A 14,133-nucleotide genomic window follows, 5' to 3' on the forward strand; every position below is an offset into this window, starting at 1 on the left:
TAAACTTAGAAGCCAAAATAATGTGATCCAGAAATTGTGTCCAAAGTTTGGGCTCTGCTGTCAAACCTTGTGAATTTGTAATTCGATCCTCATGGGTGCATGTAGTAGCTGGTCCTACTATCCATATCCCTCCATATAATATTGTAAGGTGAAACACCAACATATGCACCAACTATATGCGTATGTTTTGGAAGAGACAGTTGGAACAGAAAAGGCTAACCAATGGGCTTGGGCTGAACAAGCAATAATCAACACCCCCAGATTTAGCCTTTTATGATCTTTCCATTCCTTCTCCTTAATTATTGGTTATCCTTCCTTTCTTTGCACTGAACAATTACATCCGTTTTCTCCCATCACTCCACTGATCGAGTAGACAATGACAAGGGAGTGTTTTTTTTTGTGTCTTGGGGTGGGGTGGGGAGTCTGGTCGCCATAACCCTCCAGCGATTAGGATGCTATTTCTATGGCCTGCCTATATGCTCTATGCTGTTTGTAGCTCTATACCAACATGTTTCACATCCTATATTTTCTCTTTTCCAAAATAGAATTGCTTGTTCTTGACCTTTTATTTTCCTACTTTATTGCTTCGCATTGGAGGCGATGATTTTGGCATGTTTCTCTCCTTTATGGATTAATCTAACTGAACTTTCTGAATAATTTTTTTGGCATGTTTCTCTCCTTTATGGATCAATCTAACTGAACTTTCTGAATAATTTATGTCACCTATATGGTTTTGCAAGGTGCAAAAGGTTAAATGATATAGCATTCTACTTCTACTCTTTGTACAATTTAAGGACAAATGGTTTGAAATTTTTAACATGAGAAATTGCAATGTGCCTACTTATCTCTGTTAAACTGTGCTGATTTTACAATGCACCTGATACAATACAATATGAAGAACACAGATGCACTAAGCACACCCAGCCTAGTGTGTATTGCCAAAATTGTACAATTACTCAAATCTAGTGTATGGCATCTAGAACCAAATCAACAGACTATGTGGCATTGTGGCTTACGAATGGCATGTAATGCTTTGGTTCCAAATGTAGTAGCAGTGCAGCACTGGCTGCTGGGTTAACCCTTTTGGTTAAATTGAGGATGAAAGCCCAAGTGAATTCCTATGGCATGTGTAGGGTCATAGTTGGTGTCACCCATATGCTAGGGTGGTATATGTCCGTATTCCATGCTTACTGTGTTTTTTAATATATTTCTAGTATTACGAGTTCTGCTTATTGGTATTTCAAAATGTAAACTGAGTTAAAAAAATAGACTGGATATTATTTTCTTAATCTTCTTTCTTTTTCCTGGTTAGGCTATCAATATTTCCTTTTCCCTTTGAAAATGGATCATAGTTCTCATGAAGATACAGAAATCAGTGATACTGAGATTGATGATTATGAAGGCAAAATATATGCAAGACTGATGTCCGGAGATTGAAAGGTTAAGAAGAATGGAGAGAGTTACAGCTGTCCCTTCTGTAGCAGCAAGAAGAAGAATAATTACAGTATAAGTAATCTGGTTCAGCATGCCTCAGGAGTAAGTGCAGCACCTAATCGGCAGGCAAAAGAAAAGGCAACCCACCGTGCCCTTGTCAAACATTTGAAGAACGACCTTGCTAAATCATCTGAGCCACGACCACAGGTGATCCCTGTGGAGCCAGAACCTCTTCAGAACAGAGATGAGAAGTTTGTGTGGCCCTGGATGGGCATCCTAGTTAATGTGCCTACTGAATGGAAGGATGGGCGCCAAGTTGGAGAAAGTGGAAATCGTTTGAAGGGGCAACTATCACACTTTTGCCCACTGAAGGTCATCCCTTTATGGACCTTTAGAGGTCATTCAGGAAATGCTATTGTTGAGTTTGGAAAGGACTGGAATGGTTTCAGAAATGCACGGACATTCGAAAGTCACTTCGCAGCAGGAGGATATGGTAAAAAGGACTGGATAGGAAAAAAGAATCAAGGATCAGAGCTTTATGGATGGTTTGCCTGGGCTGAAGATTACACTTCTCCAGGGTTGATAAGGGACCACTTGAGAAAAAATGGTGACTTAAAATCTGTCAATGATCTTGCAAAGGAGGGAGCACGTAAAACTGACAAACTTGTGGCTAATTTAGCTAACCAAATTGAGGTATTCTAGGTACTCACAGGAGCTTGAGTGCAAATACAGTGAGACAACTGCATCTCCTGAGAAGATGATGGGGCAAAGGGAACAACTTCTCCAATCATACAATGAAGGTTTATTTTAACTGTTTTACTACTCCCCTTCCCCTCCCCCCCCCCCCCCCCCCCCCCCACACACACACACATAGATATCTAGTTGTATATCCAGTTTATATGTTCAGTAGCTGCAAAAGTTTCGTTTACTTAATGATCACTTAATAAGCATAGCCATTACCAGAAATTCGCAAGATGCAGCAACTAGCTCGTCAACATTCTCAGAAGATCATTGATGAGAATCAAAAGCTGCGCTCTGAACTTGAGACCAAAATGAATGAACTTGATGTGAGATCCAAGCAGCTTGATGAGCTTGCAGCAAAAAGTGGTTATGACAGAAGGAACCTTGAGCAGGAGAAGCAGAAGGTGTGTCATTTGTCCACCTTTTCTTCTTTCCCCCTCTTTAAAAGAATGGAAATAGTTGATTTCCTGAGTGTCTTATTAGTTTGTACATTGTGGATGATATTTATTTTCTGCTAGCAACTCCTTCATTTTAGTCGTCTACATGTGTCCTCTTTTTTCAGTAAAATAACACTAGTCGTCTTCATATTAGTTTGCACTACAGCACTAGGGTACTATAGTGCAGATGATTAGGCGCTATGAGTTAGAAATACTCATGCAACTTATGTGCTTTGTTGTTGCTTGAACTCAGAATGCCATCTCCAGCCATCTTAAACTGGCAGCATTGGAACAGCAGAAAGCTGATGAGAATGTGCTGAAGCTTGTGGAAGAACAAAAGTATGTACTTGATCCCCCTTTTTGTGATATGATGCTTTAATTTTTTTAAGAATGTATCCTATGGTAGTCTTACTGTATGAAACTGCAGAGAGAGAAACATGCTGCTTTAAAGAAGATTCTGTTGTTAGAGCAGCAATTGGATGCAAAACAAAAGCTTGAATTAGAAATACAGCAGCTGAAGGGCAAACTGAAAGTGATGGAGCATATGCCTGGTGATGAAGATTCAGCGTCAAAGAATAAAATTAATGAGCTAAGCGAAGCATTGCAAGAAAAGATAGATGAGCTAGATGGAATGGAGTCACTTAACCAAACTCTGGTTATTAAAGAAAGCAAAAGCAATATTGAACTGCAAGAAGCTCGGAATGAGCTAGAAATGTATGTTACCTTACATCAATTAACTGGTCTTGTTCACAGTTCACTGATGAGATCTATGTGATGTGACTTATGTTGGTGATGAGATTTCCTTTTATTCATCTTTTGTTCTGCGACATGCTACGCAGGGCTTGCTTGATATTTCAGGTGGGCGGGCACATATAGGAATCAAGAGAATGAGGGAGCTCGATCTGAAAGCATTTTCAAAGGCATGCAGAAAGAAGTGCTCAGAAGAAGACGCGGAAGTTACTGCTGCCTTCCTTTGTTCAAAGTGGGAAGCCGAAATTAAAAACCCTGATTGGCACCCTTTCAGGATTGTCATGGCTGATGGAAAGGAGATGGTATGAATATTCATTTGCTGCTACTTCTATACACATTCCTAGCTTTAGAGCCTATATTTTTTTAGTTACTGATAATCCTATCCTGTCCAGTAAAGCTTTCTTGCATGGTTATATCCTGTAACTTGCATAACTGTTTTTCCTACTGTTCTCTCCTCTCGCTCACTCAAAAAAGGCTACCTTATGTTACACCCTCTTTTAATTATAGAAATGTCCAGGCAATGATATGAATGTTGTCCTGTAAGCTCATTAGGAATATAGTGTTTCTGTCATTCGTTTCCCTATTTAATATAGTGAACCATGTATCCTCGGTCATTGTCCAACTTTTTTTTTAATTTTATGGATGACTTCGTTTTGCAAGTTTTACCTAAGGTATACCTTATTTGACATCAAGTGGTGTGTGCCGTGCTGTAGGAAATAATTGAGGATGATGCAAAGCTTCGAGGACTCAGAGAAGAACATGGGGAAGAACATGGGGAAGAACATTGGTGACAAAGGCACTCTGTGAAATTAATGAGTACAAGTCTAAGGGTAGTTATTCTGTGGGGGAACTGTGGAACTTTAAAGAAGATCGAAAAGTGACCCTGAAGGAAGCTGTCCAGTTCGTCCTGAAACAGTGGCAAACGAATAGGAGGAAGCAGCGCTGAGGTCAATCTTCCGCTGCCATGTAGCATTGTTTGGCTTCCATGTGATCTGAACACCATGCTACTTCATCGCGAGCGCAGTTGATACCTGCAATAGGGCATGATGACGCGTGTGGAACCACGACTGTTTACCTATTCCTAGTAGAACATAAGTTGATACTCATTGCAGTATCAGCATCAGAGTTAGTGAACCTGAACGCTCTTATTTCGCCTGTGTAAGTAATTCTGTTGAACTATGTCCGAGTAGTAATAACTAGGATGCTCTCTTTGTACTGGAGATAGAGGGATTATTTGTCGGTATGCCGTGGCACGTTCAGAGGTGTAATAAAGCATGCTTGGGCAGTGGTGTATTGACTACTGGCCTTTTGCAGTGGTGTACTGACTACTGGCCTTTTGCAGTTCTGCATTGCATTGTTAGTTGATTGATCCAGGTTCTTTCGGACATATCTTATATATTTTTTGCTCTAGGTGTGCTCTCAACTTCGCAAGGACAACAGTTTGCAATTTTCAATTTTTCGATGCATTTGAATCAATGTAAAGGGTTGATGAAATGGTTTTCAAAAGGAGTTAAGTATGAAAATCCACAAATACAACAGCAACATATAGTAGTATTTAACTTTGGCCTTGGTGCTCGGCTCTCTATTCGCACTCTCCATTCACTTATGAATAAATAGTCTGAAAAAAAAGTTTAGCAAAATCAGTGCTGGTCTCCGCAAATCATAGGGGATTGTACACATGATATAGATACTCCTGAAGACGAAGTTGTATTTCGATGTGAGTAACTAATTCAAAACGAAGTAATGAAAAAAAAGATGCACCTGAATTACCCCAGTGAAATAGTGTACTGTTGCTCAAGGAAGCGAAGGATCTTCAAGTGAGATCAGGGAGGGAGGTTGAGTGTGATTTATGTTCTATAGAACTCTAAATTTGGTTATTCATTTCTCAGCAAAACCTGTGAATGTGAAGATTGCGAAGAAGTCAGTCTTTTGTCTCTGGTATTATTCTGGTGGATGCAGAGTGTATCATTCATCATACCATGAAAACCAAGCTGCCAATCACATGAAGATAGTTATGACCGAGCTGACACGAAGACAGAGTCTCACCGGCCGCGAGGGTGAGACTGTTGAACTTTCGAGGCTGTATTTACTCCTCGTTCACGGCCTCGACGCCGGCGAGTGGGGCGGCGCGTTCCTCCCCAACCGCAGCAATTGCATCACTCGTCCTCCCATCACAGCCACTTCCTTCCTCCTCGCCCGCGGTACCGCCGGTTCCAGACGCATGTGTACGAACACCAATTCGACTCCCGCCGGCGCCGTCCCGCCTTCCGCGTGCGTGACGCGGTGACCTGTGAGTCCATCGTGCTTCTGTGCCCTGCCCGGCGTCTCTGCTTCCGGCCCTCCGCTTGCCGAAACGCGGTGCGCCGGCGCCGTCCTCCCAAGCCAGGCGCCGTCCGCTGCTGCTGGTGCAACCTGCACCAAGGCAACAGGTAAACTCCTCTCCAATGGCAAGCTTGCAACTTGGTGATTAGATTGATCGGATGGCGGGATCTAGGGCAGTAGGGCTTACTTAAATTAAATAATTGTTTTTTTTGTGATTAGATTGAACAACATAATCCCTTGATCGGCTGATCCCTTCACTTTTTTTTTTGTTCTAAATTGTAGTATGCGTTATTCACTCTTTGTGCTTTAGCTGATTGTTTGGCCAAGATGAAAAGGTTAAGGACCCTTGGTAGTTGGTATAAGCAGGTTGTTTATGCTGAAAATCCTAATGTCAATAATGATTAGTTCTCTTGACGTAATCAAAGCTTATGATCTTGGTGGTCCTCGTATCGGTGAATTCTAGTTAATAGAGATGCAATTCTCTTGTGATGCAAACATATCACATGTATATAATATATGCTACCTTATTTTGTTCTGCATTGGAGCTAATTAGTAGACAATTGTGGTGGTGCAACTCGTGTTGATTTGCTTATTATCTATGCTCTATTCAAGTTTGTATATGTGTGTGTATCATGTCATATATATAGTTGTCAGTTGTTACCTTATATCATTGGTGGATCCTCGTTGGAAATCCTGTCTTCATCCCTGTTCATTCACCTTATCAAAATTTTGGCTATGTCCATGAAACATTTATTATCAATGGATCACAACTGACAGCATATATGCTTGTATCTCTGCTGTTTTTTGGAAATGTGAATGTGTTCTACATTTATGGTCTTTTCAAGAACTTTTATTTAAGTGTACAAACTCAAATAGGCGCATAAAGTCCTTACTCTTATCTAACCTTACTGCCATGTGTAGGTCAGAATGGGTCACAACTTAGGCGAAGGTTCTGAGTTTGATGATTGGAAAGCCAAAATTTATGCAGGTCCGATCTCAGGAGAATTAAAAGTTAAGAATGGTGAAAGATACAAGTGCCCATTCTGTTGCACTGAGAAAAAGGGATATTGCAAAATAGATGGCTTGCTTCGGCACGCCTTGATCATAGAAGGTGCTTCAACCAAATTTGAGGAGAGGGCAACCCACAGTGCCCTCGTCGAGCATTTGAAGAGTAGCCTTGGTAAATCATCTGAGCCACAGTCCCAGCAGGTAGCCTTGAAGCCAAGACTTGCTGAGAACAGAGGTAAGCAATATGTCAGGCCATGGACGGGTGTTCTAGTTAACGTGCCTACCAAATGGGAAGATGGCTGTCAGGTTGGGGCAAGAACAAATCGGTTGAAGGAGCAACTATCACGCTTTTGCCCGCTAAAGGTCACTGCTTTATGGAATTCTAGAGGTCATACAGGGACTGCGATTATTGAATTTGGAAATGATTGGAGTGGATTTGGAAATGCACGTGCCTTTGAAAGTTACTTCATGACAGAAGGCCATGGTAAAAGGGACTGGAAGAAAAAAGAGAATGGGTATTCAGGGCTGTTCGGATGGGTCGCAATGGATGAAGATTACTTCTATCAGGGACCAACTGGGGCCCACTTGAGAAAAAAGGGTAACTTGAAAACCATCAATGATATTGAGAATGAAGGAATAAGGAAAACAGGTAAACTTGTGGCTGATTTAGCTAGCCAACTTGAGGTAAAGAATAGGCATTTAAATGAGCTTGAATGTGAATACAATGGAATAATTACGTTACTTGACAAGATGGTGGAGGAAAAGGAAAAGCTTATCCTGTCACACAAAAAATGTATGTTCCAATCTTTTGCTTCAATCTACATTATGGTCTAATTATCAGATACATGCATTGCTGTCCTCAACATACGCCAACTTTTCAACTTTTGAGTGGTAACAGGTATCAGTGAGGAGCAGCAGCAAGCTCGCAGACGTTCACAGGCTATCATTGATAAGAATCAAAAGCTGCGTTCGGAACTGGACTCCAAGTTAAATGAACTTGATGTGAGAACCAAACAGCCTGATGATCTTGCTGCAAGAAGTAATTGTGAAAGGAGGAGCAATGAACAAGAGAAGCAGATGGTGTGTGATTTCTTGCCTGCATCCTTCTCATCTTTTGTTAATGAACATTTAGCCTATAGATTTCCATTTGGCACTAACACGATGGGCCGGCCCGAGCACGACACGAAGAAGCACGGTCCAGGAACGGCCCGGCCCGACACCCATCGTGCCAGTGCCTGGCACGGCCCGTAGGTAGTGCCGGGCCTGGGCTGGCAATCTGGCCCACAGTGCCGGCACGGGCACGGCACGGAAATTGGGCCGGCACTATACAGGCCCGATTCGTATGAACCGTTGGATGTTTGATATTCTTCCTAAGCCGTTGGATGTACTCGATTGAAAAACCCTAGAATAAAAACACTCATCCCAGCCTCCCATCCCTCCCCGCGCCGCTATCTTGCTCGCGCCGGCGCCGCTCTCTCTCGCTCGCGGAGCTGCTCCCCGCGGGCGAGCGCAGGCGGCGGCGGCGCGGCCTCCCGTAGGCGAGCCCCCTTAGCACCTGGCGCCGCGGCGGCGGCAGAGCGGGTCGCGGCCGGCGCGGGCACGCCGGGCTACCGTGCTCGACTGCACAGCACAGCACGGCTAACCGCCCATAGGGCCGTGCCAGGGCCGAGATGTCGGCATGGCGGCACTACACGGCTAAGCCACCGTGCCGTATAATGCCGTGCCGCATAGTGCCGTGCCGCGCCGTGCCCGTGCCAGTGCCGTGCCATGCGGCCCGGTTGGCCATGTATAATTTAGCCACCTTTTTTTCTTTATAAATTGTGTGTAATTATGTTGGCTGCTTTTGTTACAATCTTTTTTGACGAGACTGCTGTTATTATCTTCATGCCATGGCATCTTACATACTTTGATTTGGGATCAGTGCCGAAGGTTTGGCCAAGTGCTTCTTGAAATATGTGCTCTAACATGGTTTTGCTGTTGCTTGTTTCATAATGCTATGAAATCAAGCCATCTTAAGATGGCAATGCTAGAACAAGAGAGAGCTGAGGAGAATGTGCTGAAGCGTCTGGAAGAACAAGTGGTATGTGTCTGTCCCATTTTTTGTCATACTCTATGGTGCTTTTGTTTCAGAATAATATGTTTTTTGTGAAAGTCTTACTGTATGGCAACTACATAGAGAGAAAAAGGATATTCTGAACAAGATTGAGGAGTTGAAACAGCAGTTATACGAAAAGAACGCCCTTGAATTTGAAATAAAACAGATGAAAGGAGCATTAGACGTGAGAAAGCATATGTCAGATGATGAAGGTTCAGAATCATCAACAACAACAACAACAAAAACAACAAAAACATAGTCTTTCAGTCCCAAACAAGTTGGGGTAGGCTAGAGTTGAAACCCAACAAGAGCCACAAATCAGGGTTCGGGCACATGAATAGCTATTTTCCGATCACTCCTATCCAGGGCTAAATCTTTAGGTATATTCCATCCCTTCAAATCTCCTTTTATTGCCTCTTCCCATATCAATTTTGGTCTTCCTTTGCCTCTCTTGACATTACTGTCACGCCTTATGGTTCCACTACGCACCGGTGCCTCCGGAGGCTTTCGTTGGACATGTCCAAACCATCTCATCCGGTGTTGGATAAGCTTTTCTTCAATTGGTGCTACCCCTAACCTATCACGTATATCCTCATTCCGGACTCGATCCCTTCTCGTATGACCACAAATCCAACGCAACATACACATTTCCGCAACACTTATCTGCTGGACATGTCGTCTTTTTGTAGGCCAACATTCTGCACCATACAACATTACAGGTGTAATCGCCGTTCTATAAAACTTGCCTTTTAGCTTCAATGGTACCCTCTTGTCATATAAAATTCTTGATGCTAGGCGCCACTTCATCCACCCCACTTTGATTCTATGACTAACATCCTCATCAATATCCCCATCTCATTGTAGCATTGATGAAGGTTCAGAATCAAAGAAAAAATGGATAAGTTGACTAAGGTTCTGAAAGAATAGGAGGATAAACTGGGAAAATTGCAGTCAGACACCAACGCTTTGATTGTCAAGGACAAAGAAAGCAATGCTATGTTGGAAAAAGCTCGAAAAGAGCTTGAAAAAGTATGTTACTTGCTATGCTGATCAAATTCTGCAGTGTTCATTGTTTATACTATTATGTTTATTTAAGTGATGAGATCGAATTGTTCAATGTTAATCATTAGATTTCATGGTTGCTCATCTTTTATATGTGCATCTGTGGCATGCTATGCAGGGCTTTGATGACCTTTCAACAAGTGGCCGAGCACATATAGGAATCAAAATAGCTGGGCAGCTTGATCAGAAACCTTTTTTAAATGCTTGTCGACGGAGGCCATCAGAAGGGGATTTACAACTTGATGCTGTCAAACTTTGTTCAAAGTGGCAAGAAGAAGTTAAAAATTCAAATTGGCATCCAATAAAGGTTGTCGAGGTTGATGGGAAGGAGCCGGTATAAATCTTTACCTCACTGTTACTTCTTTTATTTTCTTGAATATGTATTCTTGTATTATAGAAGAAAAATGTTTGTACTTGCAAAATGCTAGCTTCTGTAGCACATCTCTGTATTTGCAATAATACATGGCGATGGTTGAGTACTTGAGTCCTACTAGGAAAGAGACTGCCATCCTTTTTATCTTCAGTTCCCCGTTTCGTTTGCCAAAAACTGTCCAGTTTGGCCAAAGATTCACTGTGTGGCATCTGATGGTGCGATGTGTGTGATGCAGGAGAGGATAATCGAGGACGACGCCAAGCTCCGGGAGCTAAAACAGGAGTACGGTCAAGAAGTCTATGAAGCAGTGACAAAGGCGCTGCTCGAGATGGACGAGTACAATGCCAGCGGCAGGTACTGTAAACCGGTGGTGTGGAACTTCAAGGCAGACCGGAGAGCGCTGCTGAAGGAAGGCGTCCAGTTCATCGTAAAGCAGTGGCAATCGCGCAAGAGGAAGCGCTGAGCTGTTGGACCTGGATCGGAGTAGCGTTTGGCTGTCGTGTGCTGCTGTCTGCTCTCCACCTGATGGTCTCGAGCGATCGATGTTTTGGTGCACTGAGGCTTGTGCACTGGGTAGTAGTAGATGATGGTGACTTGGTGAACCACTAGGAGTCCGTTGCTTCTTGTCACTTGGGAGCACAAGCCAGGCCCTCCTGTTGCACTATCAGGGTCAGTGAACTTGGACGGATGTCTCTTTTGTTATTCCTTTTTGTCATTTTGTGTATAAGCAGAACAGACCCTAGCCTTTGTGGCAACCTGGAACTTGCATTTATGCTCTCTATCGTCTCCCTGATGAGTACCATTCGAAACAGCCAAGGACAAATTGAATTCATCCTGACCAAATTCTTGATTTTAAATTGATACTCAGCGCCAGAATTAGTTGGGTATCACCTTTCCTAAACTGGAATCTGTAGCATCGCACTGTCCGGAGGTGGGGAGTGCATAATCCAAGCGAGTCCAGGTCCAGCTACATACAACACGTTCGCCCGGTGGTCGTCAATCATTCGTGCCGGAGCATGACGACCCGTGTCGCGCGCCATGTGTCCTGGGGCACCCGCAGACGTGTCCCGGCAACCTCGAGGAAAAACTGCAAAAGACACTGCTACTCTGCGAGAACCGGCAGAAAGCAAAGACTTTTTTCATAGAAAACTAACCCGTTTAAGGCTGAAACCGCAAGAATCGGCGGAGCGCAGACAGAAGGGCAGCAGAGATCCATGGAGACGGCGACAGAAGTAGCAGCGAGCAAAGTAGCCGCCGGAAGCAGCGGCGGAGGGGTGCCGGCGCCGGCAGGGGAGTACTGGAGCGAAGCTCTCAAGTCGTTCCTCGACCACATCCCCATCTCCTCCGTCCCCGGCACGCTCCAACCCACCGCCTCCCCAGGTGTGCCATACGTTAATCACTGCTCAGGGACACTCTTTGCTTCAAGTACAAAGGAGGCGCCGTGATCAATCTCGACCACTTAGCTCCTCGTGGTTCTGCTGTGTATGCAGCGGTGGAGATCAAGCTCGGCGGCAGTGTCTTGGACGCCATCGACGCCATGTACAGCGGCAACGCGGCGGGTGCGGTGATCATCGACGAGGTGCAGAGCAGCTTTGGCAAGTACGTCGACCGCGACATTGGCTTCGTTGAGTTCTCGAGCATACTCTTGTGGGCTTTTGAGGTAACGCGACGACCTAATCTTGTTCCGTGTTGCTAGTTGTTCATCAGTTTGTTGGCGCAGAGCAATACGCTTTTCTGAAAATGTGTCGATCACAGATCATGTAGCCTGTTTGAGTAAAGACTAGTGAACGATCGTTAATATTGGTTGCATCTATTCTTGACAACTCTGTCAAATCCGTTATTCGTTCCTAGGAACTTGGCAAAGTGGAGCATGAACCAAAAGACAGTAGTTCGGATTTCCTCTCAAGTCTGAAACAGCATCCTCAGATTGCAGAAACGAAGGTACACAGTAATATTGCAAATGTATCCCTGTATTTATTTATGTTTGAACACTGGAACAGGTGGAATTCATGGTTTCGGAATATCTTTCTCTTAGTGAAGTAGGACGAATGTTTGTGCTAAAATGGCCACTGTGTATATTTTTACATTTTGTCTGTTGCTCTGCTGAATTAAACAGATTGCCTGGTTATCGAAGCTGTTCCTATGGGAGCCCTTCTTCCCTGTTCGAACCCATGACACGCTCTTTCACGCAATGCTTCTCTTCTCAAAACACCACAGGCTCAACGTGGTACCTGTTGCTGAGTCGATGAACTCAAGTGTTATTGGATTTGTCACTCAGGTACTTCATTGCCTGCCTTGATTTTCCATCAGTGCTTCTTTTGCGGTCAGTGATTTTGAATGCAGAATTCTATCATGAAGCTAATGACTGATGTATGACACCAGAATGCAGTGATGGAGTTGCTTCTCCAGTCAAGTGGCCTTGAGTGGCTCGACAAAATTGCAGACAAACAGCTTTCTGAATTTAGGTAAGCCATGAGCCTGAATACTAAGTACCAAATGCAGCTTAGCGTACGAGCAACAACAGCAACTGATGTTAGCGTCAGTTATAGGTGAAAGATGGTTACCATGATTCAGTTGTATGTCCTTAGTTACTACTGTATTTAGAATACCTTGTATGCATTATGAAAAATAAGTTATATATATGAGGAACTAATGAGGTATGCTTTTTAGTGCGAACAGATCACATGCTCCATTAATTTCATTTCCTGGAATGTTATGGGAAAAATACCTTATGTAAATATCCTGAATAACAGTCAGCTAAATGTGAAATAGTCATGCGCGTGAGCCCATTGCACATAGTGCTTAGCAAGTATGATACAGCTGCCAATATTATTAATTTTGTATAGCTAAAAGGCCGCATTTGACTTGTCGGCAGGTTTGCAAGTGTGAGGAAGCCTGTTTTGGTGTACTCGGATCAGAATCTTGCTGATGGGTTGCATACTCTCTCAAAGGAAAAAATGGGAGTTGCAGTCATTGACAGGAAAACCAGCTGTCTGATTGGATCAATACAGTGCAGTGATCTCTACCTGCTTCTGGACGATAGCTCCCTTTTCAGCAAGACAACGTAAGTATTTCTCATCTTCTTTCACCATCTTCCTTGAAATAATTAAGGATGTCCGTGAACACATTTCATGATTAATAGGAGAACAAGCATGGAAGAATTCATCAACTTGAAGAACAAGACCGACAACAAACACAGCACTGCTGAAAATTCATCTGCATGTGAGGGTCAAAACATCCTCGCCCTCAGAAACACTGGGCAGCGGATGATGGGCCTGCCAGTGAGCAACCTGAAATCCGACACCCTGAAGCAAGCTATGGAGAAGCTGACAGCGTCAAGGAGCAGCTTCAGCTTCATCGTCGATGAGCAAGGGCATGTCCAAGGAGTGGTGACGACAAGGGACATCATCTCCGTGTTCTCCCCACCATGCATGGACTCGAGACTCGACGGGGGCTCCTTCTTCTCGGCTGCGCTTGAGCAGGTTGGCTGCCGCGTTGAGAATGGACAGATGGTTCAGAACTCCTAGTCTGTAACTGTAAAACCCTGATTCAGGGGGCCTTCTAGCAGTATCAGACGTTGAATCTAGTGTACTTTGCCTGCTCTCTAACTTGTATCCGAGGTTACTCGTGATATGTTAAAAAAAAGCTTGCCCCGGCCACGCAGCAGGACCAAGTCAGTGAGAGAACCACCTTGCTCTTTGTTTCTTTTAAAAAAAAAATAGTCTCCAACCAATGTGAACGCACATATCCAACCTTCCTTACTCTAAAAGTAGAAACCAGTTGTTGTGATGGGTGTAAGATTGATTCCATTTGAATTTTATTTTTATATCTTGTCAGTTGACCTATAATATGATGCTCTATATTAGAAAAATATATTAGAATTTTTTTCATGATTACTTCTCGTACATTTT

General features: G+C 43.6%; 2 protein-coding genes and 1 pseudogene across 10 annotated transcripts; all 3 read left to right on the forward strand.

Annotated features, from left to right (window-relative positions):
• Positions 1-1,313: 1,313 nt before the first annotated feature.
• Positions 1,314-4,722, forward strand: LOC101753027 (annotated as a pseudogene).
• A 650-nt stretch (positions 4,723-5,372) lies between these two features.
• LOC101768687 (factor of DNA methylation 4) lies at positions 5,373-11,054 on the forward strand. Of its 9 annotated transcripts, none has more exons than XR_002677589.1 (7): positions 5,373-5,791; positions 6,606-7,485; positions 7,591-8,772; positions 9,477-9,548; positions 9,652-9,816; positions 9,968-10,183; positions 10,458-11,054. XR_002677589.1 is itself a non-coding variant. In XM_012846474.2 (6 exons), exons 3-6 carry the CDS (start codon positions 7,714-7,716, stop codon positions 10,683-10,685), a joined length of 576 nt encoding a protein of 191 aa, XP_012701928.1. In that variant the 5' UTR covers positions 5,389-5,791; positions 6,606-7,485; positions 7,591-7,713; the 3' UTR covers positions 10,686-11,054. The 9 variants fall into 9 exon arrangements, 1 of the variants encoding a protein (XP_012701928.1); XR_002677592.1 differs by having other exon boundaries at positions 7,591-7,772; positions 8,700-8,772; positions 9,477-9,816; XR_002677593.1 differs by lacking the exon at positions 9,477-9,548 and having other exon boundaries at positions 7,591-7,772; positions 8,700-8,772.
• Positions 11,055-11,323: 269 nt separating this feature from the next.
• On the forward strand, positions 11,324-13,895 carry LOC101769367. The gene is made up of 7 exons (XM_004969202.3): positions 11,324-11,602; positions 11,713-11,882; positions 12,074-12,163; positions 12,339-12,500; positions 12,605-12,687; positions 13,098-13,286; positions 13,365-13,895. The coding sequence occupies exons 1-7, from the start codon at positions 11,437-11,439 to the stop codon at positions 13,747-13,749; spliced, it is 1,245 nt and encodes a 414-aa protein (XP_004969259.1). The 5' UTR covers positions 11,324-11,436; the 3' UTR covers positions 13,750-13,895.
• Positions 13,896-14,133: the final 238 nt, after the last annotated feature.

Source organism: Setaria italica, chromosome V, assembly GCF_000263155.2.
Source record: "Setaria italica strain Yugu1 chromosome V, Setaria_italica_v2.0, whole genome shotgun sequence".
Taxonomy (NCBI): Eukaryota; Viridiplantae; Streptophyta; class Magnoliopsida; order Poales; family Poaceae; genus Setaria; species Setaria italica.